The sequence below is a fragment of the Ceratosolen solmsi genome, unplaced genomic scaffold (assembly GCF_000503995.2).
Source record: "Ceratosolen solmsi marchali unplaced genomic scaffold, CerSol_1.0 scaffold10, whole genome shotgun sequence".
Lineage (NCBI taxonomy): Eukaryota > Metazoa > Arthropoda > Insecta > Hymenoptera > Agaonidae > Ceratosolen > Ceratosolen solmsi.
Genome location: NW_011948412.1, coordinates 15372163 through 15396794, shown reverse-complemented (window position 1 = coordinate 15396794; position 24632 = coordinate 15372163). Strand labels below are relative to the sequence as shown.

The window sequence follows — 24632 nt, the reverse complement described above, 5'->3', positions numbered from 1 at the left end:
TTAAATAATATGTTATATAACGTATAAGTTTACAACCGAACTAAATAAACTAAAAAGTACGTTAATAATTTTTAACTTTAACCGTAATACTTATTGCTATCGTAATCAATATATGATTACAAATACAGAAACTTATTTACTATTTACAATTTCAGATTCCCCGTGACCTTTTTATATACTGAATGTTAAATAGGGCTATCGAAATAATAATAACTTACATATGTTACTGTTATTTGCATTTCATCAATATTGTGATTCAATTAGTACTTACTTACACTAGTGCGACTTAAATACGTGTGAAAAATTAAATAAGGTTAGAGTATTGTTATCGATTTTCTAATTATACTATAGTAATAAAAGTAATATTATATAATGTATGAAAAGATTGGTTTGAATACTTTCACTTTTAAAATTTAATGACTTAATTTACATATAAGTTAAAATATACTGAAAGCTATTTGAAAAAAAAATTCTTTCAAATTTCGAATACTTAGAATATTAGTATTAAATAAAATAAAAAAGTTTATAAAATAACTTAAATAAAATATTTTTAAAATACTTTTCCAGTATAAATTAATGTATTAAAGTTTGTTATTGTCCAATTCAGAAAATGGTCGACTTTCATAATTGTTTGGATAAACTCTGAAATGATTTCATAGATATATAAAAAATTTAGTTGCATGTAGAATTTACAAAATTCAATTCTGTTTATATATCTTAAGAAATATTTTTTAGATTATTTTTTGTATATTTATTTGAATTAGACTAACTAACAATACCAATGGAAATGCATAACTATTTTCAACAATTTCTAAAAGCTAATGTTTTTATAGTCCTATAATTTTAAAAATTTATTTTTGAAAGTAGATTTTTTAACTCAATATAATTAGTTAAAATAATTAAAGAAATCTTTATATACTATATATATATAATATTTTTAATTGAATAATTTTATTTATAAAGGTATATTTATAAATTTTGTAAAATTAATGTTAATAAACATTCATTATATGAAGTGGTAGTGCCAATGTTTCCAAATATTTTTTGTTCTAAGGGTAATTATAAAACTTTTATAAATCTGTATAATAATCATTTTGAGATTCTTAATGGAACCAAATAGTTATATAATTTCAGTAACCAGATATATAAGTTTGTAATATAAGATGTTTTTCTTTAAAGTCATATATTTCATTGTTTGATAAAGTAAAATATTAATTTCTTAAAATTCTATTAAAACGAAAGAAAGTATTTGTCATTGATTAGTAATTGATCGCTTTCTATAATTAAATTTTGAATTGTTACTATGAATCAAACTTACGATGTTTATGAATTTAAAATTTTATTCAATGCTCAAATTGATTTAATTTTATTATAGCATTAAAATATGAATATATAATTAAGTAATGTTTGTTACAAGTCATAAGAAGTCTAAAATTGACATTAGAATTGTTTGCAATGAAAAGAAACAGTATTTTGAATCATAGTCATAAAAATAAAAAAATGTAAAATTTTCTTCTTATAATTCTGGCTTATAACTTTATTAATTATTAATTATAATCCTATTTATTAATTATAATTGTAACAATATTATTGATAATTTTTTTAATTTCTTTAAGGGAGTATTCGAGATGAGTTTTTCATGGTATCTATTATTTTTTAATATCATATCAAGAACTAGTTAATTATTATATTTTTGAATTTACTTATAAAAATAAATGAACTAGTTAATTATTATATTTTTGAATTTACTTATAAAAATAATAAATAAGATTTGTTTAAAAGACTTTTAACACAAATATAACACCTTTAGAGTTATTTTATCAATAAGTTAAGAATATTGACAGAATATCTGATGAAATATCGCATATCTTTTGTCAGATTTTGTATCTCAATGCTCATTAGATTCTGATCATTTATTTGAGTCAATGAAATCTTATTTCCACCAGGACAAAAGCTTCGAGAACAATGCGTAGGTGGGTTGCGACATGAGATACTATCACATTTCCGAGATAGATTAAGCATCTTTCAATCGGAAACAATACTGATTGAGTACTGAAAATCGTCGTTGACGAATTGTTAATGGCAGTATTAATTATTCAGGACCATAGCTTTTCATTGTTATTAGGTTTATCTGTATATCATCATTAAGAAGATGCGAAAGTTTAAAAAATTGGCTAGTTAAATTTACTTAGTGATACACAATCTAATGATTTCAGAACACTCAAATAATCTTTTCACTAATATAAATATCAAATATATCTATATAAATAAAGTCTAGAGTTGTGGAAAATTATAGCTTTCTCTCCAAAAGTATCTCTTGTTAATTAATTCAGAAACAAGATTTCAATAAAGCTTATCTACATAGTAGCCATTCTAAGAAAAATCATTAAACTGCAGCATGAGAATTTTTTTAGCGATCTTTAATAACACAAAATGATATCTATAAATACTAACGACCACACATGCATTCGGTCATATTTTAATATAATATTAAAAACAAATAAAAAAGTATGATTAGTTTAATCTATATCAATATTTTGCTCATTGTTAGATAAGAAATGTAAGTGATATAAAAGTATTGCTTATAATATTCTAATGATTCTATATATATGTTTTTAAATTTATTAAATTTTTCTTTGCTAAATCATTACGAATTATATTTGCAACACACTAATTTAAAATGTGTAACGCTGCAATCTACATGATTATTAGGCACACTTTTATATTGGATTTAATAAAATGTATTTAAATATTTATTAAATTATCACACTGTCTATTTTTTACAGTTGTACCATAGATAATATTTTTCGACGACATTACTTGGCTTAAAAGGATTTTTTTAAATATATGATTCTATATATTCTGATCTATATATTCTGATATTCTGATTGATACATTTACAAATCTTTTAATATAATATGAAAAATTATTAAGATTTATTTCACTTTTAATGCATAAGTATTATAAATATTGTTTACTAAAAAAATACTTTAAAATACATTCATATTTTATCAATCAATGTTATAAAAATTTTAAATCTATATATATATATATATATATATATATATTGATACAAATATAAATATATGTCATTTAAATAAATCAATATTGTGACCCTTAACTCATTAAAATATTTTGTAGCTTAAAGTATATAAAATTTTATTACAGATAGTTAATTTTAAAATTAGGGACATTGTTTCTTTTTCATTCGTTTTATGTCTTTTCATTTTTAAAAACGATTGCTTCGTAACTTTGTATATTTGTTAACATTTTTTTTTTAAACAATTAAAATATGATAAAGTCGATCATACGATCATTGTCAAAGAATTCAAAGATCGAAAAATATAAACAAAATTGTATATTATTTTATACCAATAAAAAATTCCAAAATTATTAATCTTCTTGTAATATCCTCGAACCTCATCTGAATATTCAGATTGTCTATAATTTAGCGAAAACCGCAAATAGGCCCTTAACAGCACGATACTAGTAATGTGATCGAATGTAAAATACATTTATAATAAGATTCCAATCTTTATTCACCGCTTCATTTTTCTTGAGGTTTTTTCGATTTCACGTGTAACTATACTTGATATTTTATCTTACTTTCTTTTTAAAGCATAACAGAACAGCTAATAGGAATCTTAAATTGAATTTATAATGTTGAATTCTTATTTTATAAATTATATTTTACGTGGTTGTAAAAACTTATTGAGAAATAAATTTCTTACTGTTATCTTCTTTAGATATTATCGTTGAAAATAAGTTCTTATTTATTTCTCTTTCTATCATATATAGTACATTAAATATTTTTTAAAAGCAATTATGAATTAAGTACTTATTTATATTTTTTCATTCCCAATTTCATATTCTTTTACTAATATATTATATTCGTATATACTTAAAATTGTTGTCATTAATAATATTTCGAAGGTTAACTAGAATATAAGCATGTACGAATTAGTAATTTAAAGGTGATAAATTAATTTTTAATTAGAATACTAACATTACTATGCACGAAAATAGTAGAAATCCAACAAGGCCATGGTTAATTTCTGTTACAGGATCGTTCGATAAAACCTGCTGAGCGCTTCACTTCGACGACAACTTTAATTGTGAATATTCGCGATGACGATGACCAGGATCCTTCATTTATCTATCAAGGCTGTATGCTACTCAATGGCGCTTGTATTAATCCAGAATATTCGGCATCGGTAAATCAATTTTTATTTATCCGTTAATGTATTAATACAATATAATTGGAACAATAATATTCAATGGTATTAGATATAATCAAGATTGCAGCATCTAAATTGAAATCTAATAGATTTTTTATTATTAATATTTTCTAAATAACAATTTATTAAACATATTTATTGTTTTCTTTTATTTACGATTAAATATAACATACATAGGCTTTAGATACAAAATTAAAACGAGAGAAAAAAGAACATTGAATGGTAAAACTCGACTATTATGTCATAGGTATCAAGTGGCGTCCTCTCGGGTATCCTCAATATTTCTCCGGAGAAGGTTCAGGCAGTGGATATGGACAGTATTAATGCCCCTATACGCTACTCGTTTCTCAGCGGTAGTCCCACCAATTACAGAGATTTTTTTGAAATTAACCAGAGCACAGGAGCAGTTAAGCAAATACGGGCCGTTGACACCACAGTCTCTAAGAAGTTCGATATCATCATTAAGGTTAATTTTTCCTCTATCTGAATTATTTAAATTATTATATCTAGACACAACATTTTCCATGCCACTAACAGTACAATAAATTAACTAAAGTTCACGTTTAATCAAACTTTTTGTATAACTATTTTTTTTGTATTAATAATTAAAAAAAAAAAAACTTATGATTATTCTAACAAATATTTTTATTTTAGTAGAATATTTTTTTTATATTTTCAAATTATATTTAAAGGGCATTATTTTATTGTAAATTTTCATTCAGAAGATTAATTGAGAATTAACGGAATAAAATATTTCATAATTTATCGAATGTTATAAATATAGAAGTGCCGAACATGCATAGTCGTGGTATTCAAAATAGTCGGTATCTGCTTCACGACATTCTTAAAAAATCTTATAAAATAAAAATCGCAGCATTACATACATAATATGTAAAAAATGGGATTCAACCTAAAAAAACTCAAGTATCTCCTGGCTCCCCTTCCTCTCGACTCGATAATTCATCCCCATGATAATATTCGCGTATGTTGTCAATTGCGAAGGCTGTGGAAGACTCGGAAGCTGAACGTTCAGCCACTGCTAAGCTCAGCATCACTGTGAAACCGGTCGACAGTAATCCGCCGGTAATCACAACCAGCTCCATCGAGGGCTACGTTGACGAGAATGCGCCCGTTGGTACCAAGGTGGTGGATGCTCAGGGCAAGCCCATCTTCCTTGCTGTTACAGATGCTGACCTCGTAAGTAAAGTTTGTTTTCTTTTTTATTTGACATTTTTTTACTTAGACTTGGCGATTCTTTATAATTGACAAATATTTTATGAGTTGCCGATTTAATATTCCTATGTAATATTTAAAAGTGTTTTTCTAATTATTTAGTTGCCTTCTCTTACTAAAAGCTACTACACTAGAATAATAAATTTCAGTAATTTGCAATATTTTTAAATATTAAACTTAAGAGCGCGCGTGCGAGAGAGAGAGAGAGAGAGTATAATTAAATTGATTATTTAAAGAATGAAATAGACTATATTTAAATTATATTCATTTTTATACATAAAAGTGGTAGTCAGAATCTTACATCATTCATTATTTGCTTTATATAATACATTATAACGTATTAATATACGTTATACGTTTCAATACGTTAAAATTTCTTATTATATTTATAATAATCAAAAATAATAATTTTAATTAATTATCTTGAATAAATTCATTTGGTTTTTCATACAATTAATCTTCTATTGACTTTAGAACAGGTTTCTCTTTAAATTATTTAAAGTAAATTTTTTCATTAATGTTAAGTTTTTAACTCATATATATATATATATATATATATATATATATATATCATATCTCACTAAAACATATATTTAATGGATTAATAATGAATCATACTATCGTGCTATCTTGGAAAATTTCTTCAGATGTGCATCTGTTGGAGATAATAATGAATTTATGATACCACGAGTAGTTGTAACTTTTTCAATTGTATTTCTCTCGGAATACGTGTCACATAGGTATGATATGTATAAGTAATGGATGAGCAAATTTAGTTTTTTTCATATACTTTGATTGAAAAACAAAAAATTTCAAACGGACAATAATTTTAATATTTGATCACTAAATTATTTATAAAATATAACATTTTACAGCAAAATTTATTATCATTTTAATTTTGTAATTGTTAATAAAAATAGAAATATAATGTATATAAATCTATAATTCAACCTTCATTAATCAATCATCATTAAAAGATATACATATAATATGTATAAATCTATAATGAAATCGCATGATAAAAGTTAGTAATCTATCAAATTAATAGGATCTTTGAAACGAGATGATTTTTATTAATTTTTTTTTTTGATTAGGAACAATTTTTATAATATTCAATACTATTTTACAGAATTTCTAAATTATTAGCTTTATTGAATTCAAAGTATCTAATCTATCTATCTTCAAGTATCTATCTAAAACTATGAACCTATTCCAATACCTACATATCTCAAGATCTTCTAATAAAATCTCAACACTTTCGATACATGTCTCTTTTGGTATTATTTGAATATGAATTGCCAAATAGGGAGCTGAGGATCCGAAACCGGACTATTTGTTTGAGCTGACAACAACATTTTTCTCGATCGACGCCGGTGGTAGCCTCATAGTGAACGAGGAGAATTTGGATCGCGACCCCCCGAGTCCTGGTAAATTTCGTTTCCAGGTTGTGGCGCGTGAGCGGAACAATGTCGCTGCCTCAGCTCCGCTCTCTTTCGTCGTCACCCTCAATGATGTCAATGATAACGCACCCATGCTACCGATGACCTCGCCCATCACGGTCCAGGCCGGTGAAACCAAACGTGAAGTTATCAAGGTAATTATGCATTGTACTGATTAACGTCGAGGATTGTTTATTTAACACAACAAAAATAATAAAATATTTAAGAATTGAAGTTTTGTTGAAGTATTATTGAAGATTTGAATTATAGTTGAAGATAGGTTTTACTGGTGGAACGAATAGGCATCTAATTGTTTTATTTATTCATATTATTTATTCATTCTTAATGAATTTAACAATTTCACTTGAACAAAAAAAAAACAAATTTATTTGATCGTTATTTGTAATTTTAATTTCAATTTTATTTTTATTCCAAAATTTAGGAAACAGTAAATTTTCTATTTTACTTGCGCTGATAATTGAAAAATATAAATGATGTGGCCAAAGAAACGTGATTGATTTGAGTTTTTATAGTATTGAAAGAAACTTAGAATGAATAATGATATTTAATACAACTCTTAATTTTCGATTAAATATTCGTAAAAATGTTTTAAACAATACAAAGTGAAAAATAAAGTTTGTAAAAACAGTTGTATATTCAGTTGTACATAAAAGCATTAACTTAGAAGGTGTTAGATTTTTAATTCAACTTCTATTTAGAAATCAATTATTTGAAAAGTAACTAATGTATTTGCATAAAATGTAATAAGAAATAACTATGAATGTATTTTTTAAAATATAATCTTACGAATAGTTCTAAATAAAACATGTCTATGTAAGGTATTACAAAATTGATTTTTAACACGTTGTAATATAGTAATATGTAATATATATTTATTCTTGCATATATCTTTTTCTTCTTATATATATATATATATATATATATATAATATAATCCTCTACTTCTCAATGATATATAGGTGGAGGCAACGGATAATGACGAGGGTCCGAATGCCAAGATAACCTACAGCATATACCACGTGTCAAATAACGGGTTGCAGAAGTTTAAGATTGATCCGAGGAGCGGCCTCATAGAGTCTGTTGGCAAGTTAAATGCGGGTGAGCAGTACAGTATCACTGTTCAGGCCAGTGATAACGGTGGCCGTTATTCCCAAACTATCGTCGAAGTTAATGTTATACCCGGACCTAACACCCGCAGTCCTGTATTCCAGCAACAAGTATACGAAGTACAGGTGAGCGAGGGTGCCTCGCTCAATGCTACCGTCGCCACGATTACCGTAAATATCTCCAATTCTGCCTACATGTACATTCATAAATATCGTAAACTATCTTTAAACAATTTTTGTTGCTAAGCTAACTTGATTATCATTATCTTGAAAAGAAGCTCACAAGTAAAATACTGAATAATTATAATCAATTTATAATCTATATATATATACTGTTATAATAAATTGGTGCAAATGTTTTAACGTGACAGATGATGGTAGTTCTCAGTGTTCCTTGTTTTCACATAGATAAACAGTAACTTTATTCATATCGAAACATTAAAAAATAAGAAATAAATATTTCGAAACTCCCTTCTAATATAGATAAAAATTCATAAGAAGCATTCAGATAAGAGTGTAAGCATTAGCATAAATAGAAATAAACAAATTTTTTTTTTTTTCTACAAATATGAAAATATATAATTCTTTCGAAAGTGGAATTAAGTAAAGGTTAACGTTTAATCACAAATGAATTTTTTGAAATCGAGCGCCCTTTCAAGCAGCTCCCATTTTACCCGTTTTACAGGCCATCGATCCAGAAAACGATCCTGTTTCATATTCCATCGTCTCTGGTAATGATCTCAGGCAATTTTCGATTGGGGACAAGTCTGGTATCATTACCGTTATACGGAAACTGGACAGAGAAGATCTTACGCGCTATCAATTGGTATATGCAGTTACTAATTAAAAATATATGAATTTATTGAAAATTATTAAAATATGTTTTTGTATTTAGCGTGCGAGTGTGTAGTAAAGCCTAATGTATTGAAATAAATGATAAATAGTATATAAAAGTGAAAGTTTTAAGAAAATATGTTATTTTTTTTATTCATGTTCATTAATATATATTTGTTATTATTTCATATTTTACTTTATTACTATTAGCTTTTTTACTAATAATAATACTTGTATGTTAAAGTTTTAGTAATACGATGTTTAGCTTATTTTCAATAACATTTGTCTTTTAACATTACAAAAATTAAAGATGATTCATGCATACATTTTATTAATTTATTAAAATTCTAATACATTATTATAAATAATATATTATTCAAAAATAAATCTAAAATATGCCTAAAAATATACTATGTAAATCCAACCCAATTTTAATTGCATTAAAATTCATAAAATTATTATTAGATATTTGCATTAGTGTATTCATGGTACATTTTCTAATTAAAGAATCTAGTAGAATAAATTTTCGTCAATCTTAAATCATGCATTACCTGTAATTTACGTGCAATTGAGTGCAAACACAATGTCAGTTGTGATTAAAGCCTATGATCTGTAATGATAGATCATCAAAGCGGAGGACACGGGTGGATTGTCGAGTACGACGACTGTAAACATTAAAGTAACGGACATCAATGATAAGAATCCAGAGTTTGAAGGGCTACCGTACGAATTCACGGTGAAGGAAGGTGAAGCTAGAAAACTGATTGGACGCGTCCATGCCGAGGATGCCGACGAAGGTATCAACGCTGAGATCACGTATTTTGCTCCGGACGACATACCTTTTACCGTTGATCCTGAGACTGGCGACATCCTCACGAAAGTCGCCCTGGATTACGAACAAAATCACGTGAGTATTTTTAACTTTTTTTAATTTAGCAGGTAAATCACGGTATTTATGATTTTGTCTCTTTAAGAGATTAGGAATATTATGTCAAGCCACTTTCTCCTTCTTTTCTCATTTTAATTTAATTCAATCTACGTGCTGCCGTTAATTTTAAATTGAGATTCAGAGTTTGTATTTTTTCTATTTTTATAATTTCATTCCAATTTATCTGGTTCTCGTATTGGAATTGTAAATTATTATTGTGTCTTAATCAAGCGTATCTTATTGTATATAACCAGAAAAATAATTATTTATTTCAGTCAAGATAAATAAATAGATCTTAATTACCTTCGGCGTTAAAAAACAACCATAAATAAAAAATTAATATGAATTATACTTAGGAAATAAATATAATCTAAATTAACATTAATATGGATGTTGATATTTTTAAATTCAAGGAGTACAAGTTTGTTGTGACAGCTCGTGATGGAGCACCGGATCCAAGATTAGCAACAGCAACCGTAACGGTTCATGTTGTTGATGTCGAGGACGAAGTTCCGATTTTTCATCAAGGCAGTTACGAAGCAAGTGTTAAAGAAAATGTACCTGATTGCGTGGTTATTCATGTTACGGTAAGCTTTCTCAAATTGATTTATTTGAAGAGGACGAGTTAATAAATTTCCATTGTGTACAAAGGTATACAATTATGTATTAATTTGTATTTTTAGAAGTTCATTAACTGTTTCGTATCTCCGAAAATACTTCTGAATTTTTAAAATTATTACAAACTATGTACTGATTGATGAGTACTGACTAGTTGTTTTTTTTTTTTTTTTTTTTTTTTTTTTTTTTATAAAGTATCAATAATAATTTATATTTTTATTTTTATTAATTAATATATATTAATTAATTAAATAAAAAAAAACATATACATTTCTATCTTATAGTTTCTCTGTAGTGGAAGATCCTTCACCAGTTTTCATAGATTTCATAAATAATAATGTTTCGTAATAAAAGATATTTAAAAAAATAATATTTGATTGATTACATATATCTTTTTTAACCTTTTTGATACATACGATAGATACTTTCATTTTTAATAATAACTGTTTATTTTATGATTATATTTTATGATGTCATTTTTATTGTTCAATAGCAATATTAAATACATAAATTTATATTGTTGAATAATTGAATATGATGTTCATTGCAAACATTCATACATAATAGAAATTATAATAAAAAAAAAGCAAAACAACGACTGTCCAACCTTTAAAAGGTACGAATTAAAAATAAATCTGTTCTGACAGGCGGACGACCCAGACACAAAGAAACAGGTGACCTATGTGATTAAGCAAGGTGACACGGAGCTATTTAGTATCGAACCGAAGACCGGAGTGATAAAGACCATTCGGGGTCTTGATTATGAACGCGAGAGCCAACATACACTTCTCATTGGCACCATCGAAAATACGAGCAGTCTTCCTGGTTCGACCACTCGGGTCCTCGTCAATGTCCAGGATGTTAATGATATACCCCCGGTCTTTACGATGATTCCGCGGCCTATTGCACTCGATGATAATGTACCTATCGGCACTACTGTCGTCAATCTCATTGCAACGGACTCGGACGGTACTGCGCCCGGAAATCAGGTTCGTGCTTTTCAACTCAATGTATATTTGGCATGAAAAAATGAAATCCATCGTCAAAATATATTTTGCTAATATGTACTTAGCAGGATATATGATAAAAATACTTTTTATTGAAAATTTTATTTAAATACATTTTATGCAATATTTATTATGTACTAAAATAAATTAATCCATGTATTAAAATATAAAGTATATAAATATCTACTTTGCTCTGTTTTTCTAAAATCGGTGTCATTGAAAGTTTCTACAAATTGAAATGCAGCTATATAACTATTTTAATTGAAAATTTTTTTATTTTTAAATGAAAATTCATGATTTATATTTGATAAATTAACGAAATATTAGCTGTAAAGGTAAAATCTGACTACCATAATGTAAGCAGAAACGAAGTTAATCAATATTATTGATTGAATTTAATTCTGAAAAGTAACAAAATAAAAATACCAAATATAAATATCTTTATATATCACCTACTACTAAAAAATCTTGTAATTCTCAGTTTAAGCTTAAAACAAAAATACATTGAAAAAACTTTCTTTTCTTTTTGTTTTGTTTAATGTATACTTTAAATATTCAATACTTAAATACCTCAATTCCAAGACAAATAATTGCATGGCCTTACTATTTGTATTTTCAAATCAAACCGTTTGTTCGCTTTCATAATACAGTAGTAACATTTTTTAATGCACTTTAACAAAGGCTACTTCGAATTCCTCGTTATTAGTACAATTTCAACAAAGCCTATAATTGGCTTAATACTAATGCCGGCTATCATTTTAGATAAGATGAATAAAAATTCTATTCCCTGTAGTCATATCGACGCAGGCATTATCATTGCACCGGTACTTATACAGACGAAACGAACGTTTCCAGGTACGCTATGATGTGATCGGACGGGGCACAGCCAGTAAGTACTTCGTTATCGACCCGGACAGTGGTGTACTCCGCGTGCGAGACGACCTCCGCAAGGTGACGGACACGGAATTCCAGATAGACGTGCGCGCCTATGACCTCGGAGAGCCTCAGCTCTCGTCCGTGAGTACGGTACCCGTGCTCGTACGGCATGTAGCGCTGCTCGCAGGAGAACTCGGCCTTGGTTTCGCCGAGGACTCCTACAACGTTGACGTACCCGAGGATGCTGCATCTGGCACTCTCATTAAGATTCTCAGCGTGATCAGTGGAGGTTCGCGCGACGGCGCGGCTGCCCTTGAGTGCCACGTTGCGAGCGGCAACGAACAGTGCCACTTCGCTGCGAACATCACCGAGGAACGCAACTGCGCCCTCTGGCTGGACAAGGCAGAGCTCGACTTTGAAAATACCGAGAGCTATCAAATTAAGATCGAACTCGGCACTCTCGCCGGCGCCATTAAGAGCGGACGTAATGGCACCATGGTGAGGAGCTCCCGTAATTTTCAAATCTTATTACCATTTTTAAAGTGACACATTCAGAATGTGTGACTCTTATTATTTTCATGAGCTTATTAAATTTGCTATTAAATATACCGATTAGACGGTAATCGATTTCGATATAGAGTCACGGGCAAATTTAAGATTCTGTTTTGAGTCGTTTTGGCAAACACATTTTTAACTATTTACTGATTTTTTTCTTCTCTTCTTCAGATTAATTAAATATTTTTATAAATTATGTATACACCAGTATATAAGGAAACCTCGAAAATTTATTGATATTAAATTTTATTTTAAAATCATAGAATTTATTGCCATAATTAGAACATAAAACAAGAAAACGTTTAATTGGATTATTACATTTTTAATTCAAGTTAAGTTAATAGCAATTCATTACTTTTATATTTCATTCGCATTCAATTATAAAATTTACAACGGTGTTTAAAATGTCGCAAGATACTATTTTAATTAAAGAACAAGTATTTGGTATTACCAATTGCAAGTTATTTAGTTGAGTGATAATGCAATATAGTATTATCTCATTAAGCAAGCGTTTTTATTTGCATTCGATAAACTAATTGATTTTTTAAATAATGAAATATAAGGCAGTTTATAAATTGCTAAATACTTTTAAAAAGAAAAATTAAGTAAAAGTTAAGCAAAATTTAAATAAAATACAAAAGTAATTAATTATTGATTTAAACGCTAGTTGTTTATATTATTTACACTAATATGCTTAAATACATATTTATATCCACGCATATACATTTGAATATAAACACATTAAAGAAATATTAAATTATGAAATATAAAATCTTATATAATTGTATATTTTAATATATACGATTGCATAGATTACTTCAAATAATTTTAACAATTTATTAATTTAAGGCATTTGATCTTTTATATTTAATACACATTTAAATTGATCATTTTTAATTATATATAAAATGAACTTGTTATTAAATAAAAAAAATTATAACAAATTATAATTAAAATTAATAATTCGTTAATTTAAATTGATTTTATTACAGATAAATTAGAAACGAATTATTAATTAATAACTTTAAAATGTATATTGAAATTTAATTTCCAACTTAAATAATTAGTTTAATTAATTTCATCAATACGTTATAATCAAAGAAAATCAAATTTCCATAACATAAATAGTAATACATTCTTACGCATTAATAAAATATTAACATTAGTAGATAAATTCATGGATTACTTATCATTAGTTCGAGTCTGAAGTACTATCTTACCGATTATCGATAATGTTCCATTCTTATAAAATTTTATAAATTATTGCATTTATTGTAGTATATATATATATATATATATATATATATATATATTATGAATATTATTATTTTAAGTTAGCTGTTATTACTTGAAATATATATTCTAAAATAATTAAAGAAATAAAAGAATGAACGATTTGTATGAATTTGTAATAGTTAATTTTACGAATTATATTTGTGTCGACATAAAACTCTATTTATATATATAAGAAAAAATTTTTTGGAATATTTTTCCAAATGAAAAATATATTTTACTATATATTTTGAATTCTATTTGTATGAAATTGTAATTTTAATTGAAAAATACTAATTATTATAAAATATTATACTGAGAAATAAAAATTACTTATTCATATCAGATTATTAATTGTTTTATGTTACATAAATGTAAAAAAAGGAATAAATTAAGAAATTTACAACAGCCATGTACTACGTGGATGTGTTACATTTCAGATAACGTATTTAATATTTTTTATTTAATGTTTTTCCATAATACATATGAAATAACATATTAATATATCCAACATAAGGGCTTGTACTATTGATAAATTGTTTTTTTAAATAATTTTACAGAATAAATTCACTATACATCAGATTTGAATTTTATAATTTTGTGCAATGAATTCAAAAATATTGCGATCAGAATCTGAGATGCTAGGTAAATAATTTTGAAAAGTAAACTAAATATGATTTTTTTATTCGCAGGTGAAAATCCAGGTCGTCGACGTGAATGACAATAGACCAGAATTCATATTTCCTCAGACGAACTTGACGAAAGATCGATATTTTGCGAAGGTTCCGTTAGCAGCGCAATTTGATTCGACGGTTCTTGAAATCAAAGCCCAGGATAAAGACAATGGAAAGTACGGTAAACTCGAGTTCTCTCTCCTTTTCGATGGAGAGAAAAGCCGTTCTGCTGATTTCTTCGCTGTCGATCCGACCTCCGGCATCATACGTACCACTGCCAATTTCGACTCGGTGGAGCCCGAAGAACTACCGTTTAGGTAATTCATTATAGGCCGTGATTATACGAGGGCAATTAAATTTTAATTTCAAAAACTGATTTTAAGATTGATTTTACATTACTTCAGTGTCTAATGTTAAAATTATCATTCCAAACATTTTATTTGTTCAAATTTTGATTAAAAAATGAAAGTCTTATAAGGTAAGTTCGAAACAACAATTCATTTTTTCTTATATATCAATCAATATTTTGGACATTTAAATAGAAATATACTAATAGACGTTTCTCGTTTATTTAGGAAGTATTTCATTATAATTTTATAAAATGAAAAATGTATAATAATAAGAACATTTTCAACACTTAAATCATTTCTTTTACAATGATACAAAAATAAAAAATGTAAAATAGAAAAGATTTTCTAAATAATTTAAACATTCTATATTTTAAGTAAAAAAATACATTTATTTGATTTTTATTGTAATATATTTGTTTTTATTATAAGATCTAATTTTGATCAAATAACGGACTTTATTTTTATATATTTATAATTTCATTAACTAACTCTTGGAAATTACCGATAATAAGGAATTTGATTAAAAATATTTATTATAAAATATTTTTATATATTTAACCATTCCAAATTATTTCTTTAGATTATAATTATTGGAAGAAAAATATTGTTTTTAATTATAAATAAAGAAAATCAAATTTATTGATGGTCTGACAAATAAACCATTTAATCTATAAAAATACTATATAAATGAACGAATTATTAAACTAGCAGCTGTAAAAATGTTTGTAGGTTCAAAGTTCAAGCAAAAGATAATCCAAACTCAACCAATAATTCGAATATTGCCAAAGCACCCGTGATTGTGAATCTCGTTGGGCCCGATAATTACCTGATTCTCACCGTGCAAAATGCTTCACCAGAGTCTCTACAGAAGGATCGTGCGAAGATAGTCCGAGTAATCGAAGAAAAAACCGCTCTATTAATTGAGATTGAGAAGATCGATTCGCGTCGGCTTCTCTCTGTTAACAACACTATCGAGGTGCGTCATCACGACTCTGATGTCTGGTTTTACGTCATTGATCCCAAAAGCGAGAAAATACTTCTCAGGAACAGTAGCCTCTTACACAGGTGAGACTTTGTAATTAATTATAAGTAATTATTCAATTTGAATATTAACAACGGCATTTGATTTGGTTCCTTGTAAAATTACTTTTTGTGCTAATACAAAACAATAGCAATATTTTGATATTTAAAATTAAAAAAAACTTTTATTAATGAAATAACAGTATATTAAAACAACATTATACAGCTAATTATTTTGGTTAAGGATTTATCATATATAGTCTACGAATTATATAAAAATTTAAAAAGGTATTTTGTTTTTTTTACTTTTACAACATTAAAGAATTTATAAGATAAATTTTATAATATACGTAAAGACATATTAGGCAAAATTAAAATGAGTAATAAAATTTTATAAAAATAATTTCAATTTAAAATTGTTACTATAGCTATTGAAATTATTACTATAACATAGTATAACTACTTTTAAATACAATTGTATTAAAAATGATTTTTATTACATAAATATTTAAATAAAATATAATTTATTTAACTATTATGCCAAAGACTATGATGTACTTGTATCATTATTATTAGTTTAATTTTTTTTTGTACATTTTTCACTGTTTACAATAATTTCTGATATTTATTATAAAATTGAACATTAAATTAAAATGATTAGATAATTATTTTGAAATATTAGTGTGTTCTAAATATTTGAACATTAAAGCATGAAAGTATTATGAAACATAAGAATTATTAAAAATTATTCAGAATATTAAACAATTTTAAGTAAATTGATATTAATTATTAAAAAGTAAATCATTATTAATTATACCTGTAGATGAAATAAATATTATATTTGTACCAAATATTATATCTATTACCAATGGATTTGATAATATTTAAATATTTTTATATTTATTCACAATGTAACAGTGTAATGACAGATTAAATACATAGTTTATATAAGTTTATTCATAAAAATTTAGACAATATTGTGTAGTCAACGAAGTGTTTTGTGATAAATTTTTAAATAATTCGATTCGTATTTTTTCAAAATTGCATTAATATTTTAGTAAATATATACGGTTAATATTAAAATTAACTATCAAACTAAGTTTTACTGACAAGCTATAGTAATTATCTAAGTCAATTTAATTACAATTTAAATAATGTATTAATACTTAAATACATTTTGCTTACATATTAGATATATTTTAGATATCAATATAATATTTAAGTGAAGTCAGTTAAAGAAAATAAAAAATATATTCGCATCATGTTATAATAATTATAATTAATCGGTTAAACGTACGTTTTTCTCTCGCCAATAATAAATAATGTTTAATTTGATATAAAATATAAAAAATTCAAATATAAAAAATATTTCAAAATATATCTACAATAATTTATATATAAATAATATAATTCTTTCGTAATTATTTTAAAGATAACTTAGTTCTTATTACACTGATTATCAAAAAATTTTGAGTGTTTTAAAAAGAAAATTTAAGATTTGGTTCTAATACTCGAAATAAATTCACATTCGCAATGACTAGTCTGCATAAAAGGAAACGTCAATCGATGTTTAAATTTCTACAAAATTGGAGGTAGATGTGAGCTGTAACGGTAATAAAGAATTCCAGAGGCTCAAGGACGTTTCCGCTATCCGATAATTTTCACGTAGAAAGCGACCGGTGAGCATGCACAACCGTTAAAATCGCATGCCTTAGAAATCAGTTTACAAAACAGCTACCTTTTGTAAGTTGACGGATTTTCGCTTTTCGTGCATGAAGGTATCGATCGTGTTTTTTAAAACGTTTTTCATTGTTTTTATCGCGAAAGCTAGTTGTTCTAAACTGGTTATACGACTTTTCAATTATTACAATAGGGTAAACTCTTTCATTTTAATTATTTTAAATTTAAATTATTTATAATAATAATATTAAAATTCAAAATTTTTACATTTATCTTAATATCAAATAAAATGTAAAAATTAAATAAACAATTCAATTATTGAAAATATATTATATTGTGCTTATATTATAAATAATAGTAAATAATTTAACGTTTAAATAAACGTAATTAATTTTTTAATTTATTTTTATGCAATATTTAATCTTCTTTATTAAAATTTATTTCTTCATTGAGAGTGTTTTTTTTTTGCGTAATGAAGTACCGATATGTAAAATATAAATAATCTTAATTGTTTTTTATGAAGAAGACTAGCAGATATATCAAACATTTAAATTATTTTATTAATCACTCCTTTCACCTTTTAACACACTGTTTTCTAATTATTTTAAATATATATTAAATATTTCTAAAATGTATCAAACTAAATTTCATATATTGTAATAACAATAATAACTTTATATGATGGTTGTTTTATATAATATGTTTTTTTTATTCTTTTAAAATATTTTAGACCAATGAACGTCGTTAAAATAATATAAATGTCATGAAGTTGAAGTAAAATACAATAGGAAGTATTAAATTACTTAAATATACGTAATGTTTCTTGGAAAAGTATAACAAATACTCATTATATAAATATTTTTGGAAAAGGTTGCTGTGCTTCATCGTAGAAAAACATTTTGCTTAAATATTCCGTACAATGATTAATTACCGGTATCATAGATATAAAAAAGTTTGATTATTTATATAAAATTTATATTACAAGCATTTATTGGTATAAAAAAAAAAATTACGTTTTGTACAAACATGACAAAGATGTTTAAGATAAAGATTCATTTTGTCATGTATAGAAATATGCATATGAATATAGTGAATACCATATTATGAATAATATTGTAAAAAGCAAACATTATTATTTATTTTTTATACGTATCATTGAAAAATTCGTTAAAAATTTTGAGCATTTGTAATGGTATTTGTACCAGCAGTACAAATCGTTGGTTTGATATATCATTCCGGTAGGAACGTTAGAGAATGCTCGCGCTACTAATGTTTCAATTTAACCTTAAAATCGAATAAATTTCAATGGCGTTAAATTTTTAAATAATAATTCCCTTTTTATGCATTAAACCAGTGTAGGGTCGATAATTTTTATCATGAAATTAACAGTAAGAAATATGTGATCATTCCTCGATGTAACTGACGAATGAAGGAAAAAAACGTAAGCAGTCAGTACTCGGTTCCCTAAATAATAATCAATTGAAAACGTCTCTTCACGGCAAATATTAAGCCCGATATTTCTTTGGTGTAGGCTGATACTCGATAGAGAAGCTACGGCGAACATCACGTACGACCTGTCGCCATGGAGCCGGAGCCCGCACGTACGCACACCGCTGTCGCTTTCAGCGGTGAGGTCTTCCCCTACGCCCTCATCATAATCGCCTTTGTTATACTCGTCCTTGGAATAGCTGGTATCATCTACATTTGTGTATCGTGGTCTAGGTGAGTAACTGGCATATATGTTCCCCGTGTGCGATTCAAGGTTATGTGTGCTTTTCAGTTGTATAACTATTTTATCTGCACTCAATATTGCTCGGCTTACGAAATTTTAGGATGTTTAATCATCACATAGTAGATAATAATTATCGTACTTTTGCTAAATAACTTTCATTTAATGTTATTTATTTTTTTTTTTTTAATCCTAATTAAGTAAGAGTACAATTATTATTTCATTGAATTTTCGATATTTCATATTGCATTATTAATAATATTTTATTAATAATATCCAATTCTATGAAGAGTAATAACAATGATTGTTACGAGTCAATTACTTTTAATTTAATTTTTGTATATTTTTTTAGTCTTTTCAATAGAACTATGAACATTAATATTTATGTAATTAATGAAGACTCGCGACTACATGAAAATCATAATTTTTATTTTAAAAAGTTCCATTAAAACAGAAATTTAGACTCATATTAAAAAAATGTTCTGGTTATAATAAGAATTAAACGATAAAAGTGAGAATAATTTCAAATATATAACATTTTGCTACATCCTTAACAGAAAATATTTAAAATTTCTTATCAAAATTTTGTTTTCACTACAACAATAACCTTTAATTTTAATTCATAGCAATTATTCACGCTTGGTATCTTCAATAATATTTAAAAATTATTTCATCTACAGGTCCACCTATATAACTATTTTATGAGCAAAATTATTACTATCATATAATGGATTTTAAAAATAAAATTTAAACGCGAATGTTTTAAGAAAATTGTATATTAAGCCCTTAAATCAAATTAATATTTTACATAAAAAAATTAATCTTTATAATTAAAATGTCCTTTCTATTCAATTTTATTTTGTCGTAAAATAATTAAAAAAAAAACAATGTATATATTGCTTAGAAAGAATAAATGTTCATCTAATTTCTGGTAGAGAAGAACTTTCAGAAATTAAGAAGAAAAGTGCTTTTGAAATACATTAATTACAGTTATGAAATAGGAGCATAAATTGTAAATAGTATTAATTCATTCAACTACACCACTCTCCATTTTTACTGAAGTTAGTACCTGGAACTTTCTAAAATATGAAAATCTATTCAAACTTTCCATTTATTAAAGCTTGTAAAAGTGAAATTGTCTTTAAAATAAAATAATTTTAAACTATTAAAATAAATTATAAAATGTAAATATTGTTTTCATTAATTCAGCAGAATTAATAAATATTGATTTTTTTCAATAATAATATGGATTTTTATATCACAATTTTTAGAAGAAGAACGCCATGAAAAAATTAACAATATATATATATATATATATATTAATTTTAACTGTTACTTCGATTTCTATTAATAAAACATTAAAGATGCACTAATAACATGATATAAAATATTTTAAAAATTAATTAGAAAATAATTAAATGAAATGACATTATTATAATAATCTAAATTAATAAAAATGCTGAGGTAATTTTCTAGTTTTCAATGGTAAACTTATTTATACTTAATTATACATATGTATGTTATTTTTGTAATGTAATCGTAATAAATCGGAGGCAAATTATTTAAATATATCATTTTTTATACATATAGAAAAGGCATTAGTAAAGACATTAAATATAGTATTTAGATTTGTACATCAAAATTATTGTTAATATTCCATCACGGTAAGAAGATATAATTTAAACCGTCGACTAAGACTAATTGCAAAATACTGAATAATCTATCAATATTATTAAAATACTACGATAAATACGTTTTATGTTCGGCAGAACGTTTACGTCAAAGAAATAGTAATAAAAAGAACATGAACAATCGAACGCACTCGTTAAATAAACGTCCGATGAATAAGCTTTAAAAAAATATTAATAGGAAAAGAAGCTATAAAAATTTAACTTAATTTTTTTCTACCATACTCATATAATTCCTATTTCCCGCGCAATTTTAAAAGTGAAAAGTGCATTTCCTTAGTGAAAGCGAACACACCCAGAAAGATTTGGCCGCACTAGAATGTTGAACGAAATAATTAGTTATTCATTATGTTTATTTTTTTTTTTTGACCTCTCGAACGATTAAATATTATGAAAAAGACTTTTGTTACTTGATAGTTTTGTTTGTTCACTGTCATAAAGAATTAAAATTTTACATAAATATTTTTTCAATATTTTTATTAAATAGAAAATATCATTGATTTTTTCAATATAGGTTTATGCATATCAAAAAACTTGTTATAAATATAGAATAACTACAAATTGTAATTACAAATTTTTTAATTATGAAACTCTAGGAAAAGAACAATTTTTATTCCTTAATCGATCTAATATTTAACTTCAAACAAATAATAGTGTTCTTTTTTTTTTTATTAATTGACAGGTATAAAACGTACAAGGAGCGTATGCAACGTATGTACGTGGTGCCTCGTTACGATCCCGTATACGTCGAGCCCAACCTGAAAGAATACGAAACGCAGGTGTTACAAATGAGCGTCCCTGTTGATGACAATGACAGCTACAACGACCTGCAACTCGACTTTAGCAATAAGAATCATGCCTTTAGTCTCGATAACGTCAGCTATATTACGAAAGAGAACGGGGAAAGTACCGGTAACTATCATCACAATATTCTTTTAATTAAGCGCAATTATCATTGTGCTTGCATTTATGTACCTTTATGGATTTGAAGACTCTTGTCTAAAAATATTTGTTATTTTTGCAAATTTATTCGGCTTATCTGAAATTTATCGCCTAAAACTTAGTATCATGCCTTTATTATATTTCACAATCTTTAAGATTATATTTTTTTAATCCGAGATCAGTTCAACAGTAATGCTCGACATTTTGTAATAGGTCAGCAGAGCCCAGTGTCTTCAGAAGCTGCAACGACGGCACGGGCCTCAAGTATTGCCGGCAATCATGGGGCCATGGATTCAAATGTTCATACGTTGAGGCGTTCCACTTTAGGGCGGAAAAATAATGGCTGCAGTAATGGTCAAACCAGCAACACCAACACTCTCAACAATCGCGATACGCCAGTTCTTAATCCTCTCTACAATCACGATCTGATGAGCGCTAGTCCGTCTGACGACAACGTTATCTTCAGGGAAAGGAAGGATTATTCCCATCTGGGATTCACGTACCTCGGGGAGCAGAGTCCTGTGGAAACTACTACCGAGTTATAGTGATGTAGTTATGTGTGCTTGGCAAGACGTTCTACTTAACGAGTGAGAAAACTGCAGTGCAATGAAATTTGATATGTGATGGTTGATAAGTGAAAATCACCGTTGGACTTGTGGATAAGGTGATTTTCGGATGAATTGTTTTTATATTCATTGAAAATAATTAAATATAAAATTACAATTGTTAGATTATTAGATTTAAAGAATGAAATTATCTAAGCTAATGAAAGTATGGAGAATCTCAGAAAACTTATGTTTAAAATTTAACAGTGACACTACAGGAGATACGAATTTATATGATAATCATATAAAGATCTAATCCCAATCGATTATATGATTGTTGCGTTGCTTTAGATCAAGACGTGTGAGCTTAAACAAGATAATGGTTAAATAAGCTTTTAGCTTTCACGATGAAAAATTTTTGGAGACTGAACGAGCTGTTAAAGTTGTTGAAATATTTGATAAACTAATGATTAAAAGTATTTTAACACAATATATTTCATATTATCATTTAAATTTTTTACTGAATTCTATAATCCTTTTTATATCTAATTTAAATAGATATGAAAGTTTATATGGTTATAAAGTTCAAATATTTTGTTCTCCACATTAAAAAAATTGGTAACTTATGTCTTATTAAAAGAACTAAAAAGTAATTTGTAGGATTTGAAGAACGAATCAATAAAAGTTAAACCAATTTAGAAAACTAGTAATTTAATAGTAAAAAGTCAAATTAGTAACCTTTAAATGTATTTTTAAAAAGTATAGAAAAGTGATTTCGTTATTAATCAGCATAAAATCATCTGGCTAACAGCTGGTTTATTAAACACTTCACTACTATTAGAAGTTAACGAAAATGATAAATCTCGTAATTTTTTCTATTACAAAAATTCGAATAAATTTATTTAGAATTTTGATATATTATATATATATATATATATATATATATATATATACATACTAAGATAATATAATTCATTAAAAGAAAAAAATTAAACATGCGACAAGAATAATTAATCTTAAAAATTGTTTTACAATACTTTTTTATAAATCGTTTTTATACGCTAATTTTTCGTACGAAAATGCATCGAATTTTAATTCGGTTAATATAAAAACTACATCCTTGTTTTGGAAAAAAAGTGCTTCAAGTGCAATTAAAATTTTATCTATTCTAAATAATGGAGCTCATTAAAGGAGAACTAGATAATCTTCATTTAGCTATATTAGATAATGAAGAGGTGAAAAATGAGAATTTGTAGTTTACAATTATTTATCTCTTAATATTATCTAAAACAATCAAATAATGTAATATTTTAATTAAATAAGCTAATACAATTTATCTTGATAATACTACAAACAATTTACCTTAAATAATATTAACTTATAAAGATCTATTTCATTTACCATGGTAAATGAATTATTATCCCCTAACATGTATGTTATAAAATCATATTTTAAAAAGTCTATTGTAACAGATGGTTCTTGCTTAATTTTTTTTCAAATAATATGAATATTCGTATAATCACTATGATTTAATAAATTTAACTTCAATTGTTTAAATAAAACGTTTAATAATATGATTATTCTCTAATTTAATTACTCACGAGATTAATTACTCCGTTTTGTATAGTTTATTATTCAAATTGACGGTAGTTGATAAATTTACGTTAAAACGATTATTTTAATATTGAATGTACTTAATCAGATAAATTATTTTGTAACTTTTATAATTTATACAAAAAATTGTTAAAATGTGAACTACATATTATATTATTTCAATAACAGGTTGTTCATTTATTGAATGGAATCTAAAAATCATTTTTAAAACTTTGATATTTACTTAACATCTGTTTTCTCTGGATTTATTTAATTGAAAAATTA

General features: G+C 26.0%; 1 protein-coding gene across 1 annotated transcript in view; it reads left to right on the top strand.

The window, feature by feature from the left end:
* The window catches only part of Cad99C (cadherin 99C), a 70015-nt gene extending 46830 nt beyond the window's left edge, over positions 1–23185 (top strand). The window contains 16 exon segments of the mRNA XM_011503386.1: positions 4065–4214; positions 4486–4704; positions 5241–5435; positions 6778–7065; positions 7890–8207; positions 8722–8862; positions 9493–9777; positions 10212–10385; positions 11064–11405; positions 12279–12797; positions 14819–15117; positions 15880–16215; positions 19382–19428; positions 19431–19572; positions 21950–22179; positions 22387–23185. Coding sequence (XP_011501688.1) covers positions 4065–4214; positions 4486–4704; positions 5241–5435; positions 6778–7065; positions 7890–8207; positions 8722–8862; positions 9493–9777; positions 10212–10385; positions 11064–11405; positions 12279–12797; positions 14819–15117; positions 15880–16215; positions 19382–19428; positions 19431–19572; positions 21950–22179; positions 22387–22754 — 4053 coding nt within the window. The 3' untranslated portion in view covers positions 22755–23185.
* The last annotated feature ends 1447 nt before the right edge of the window (positions 23186–24632 follow it).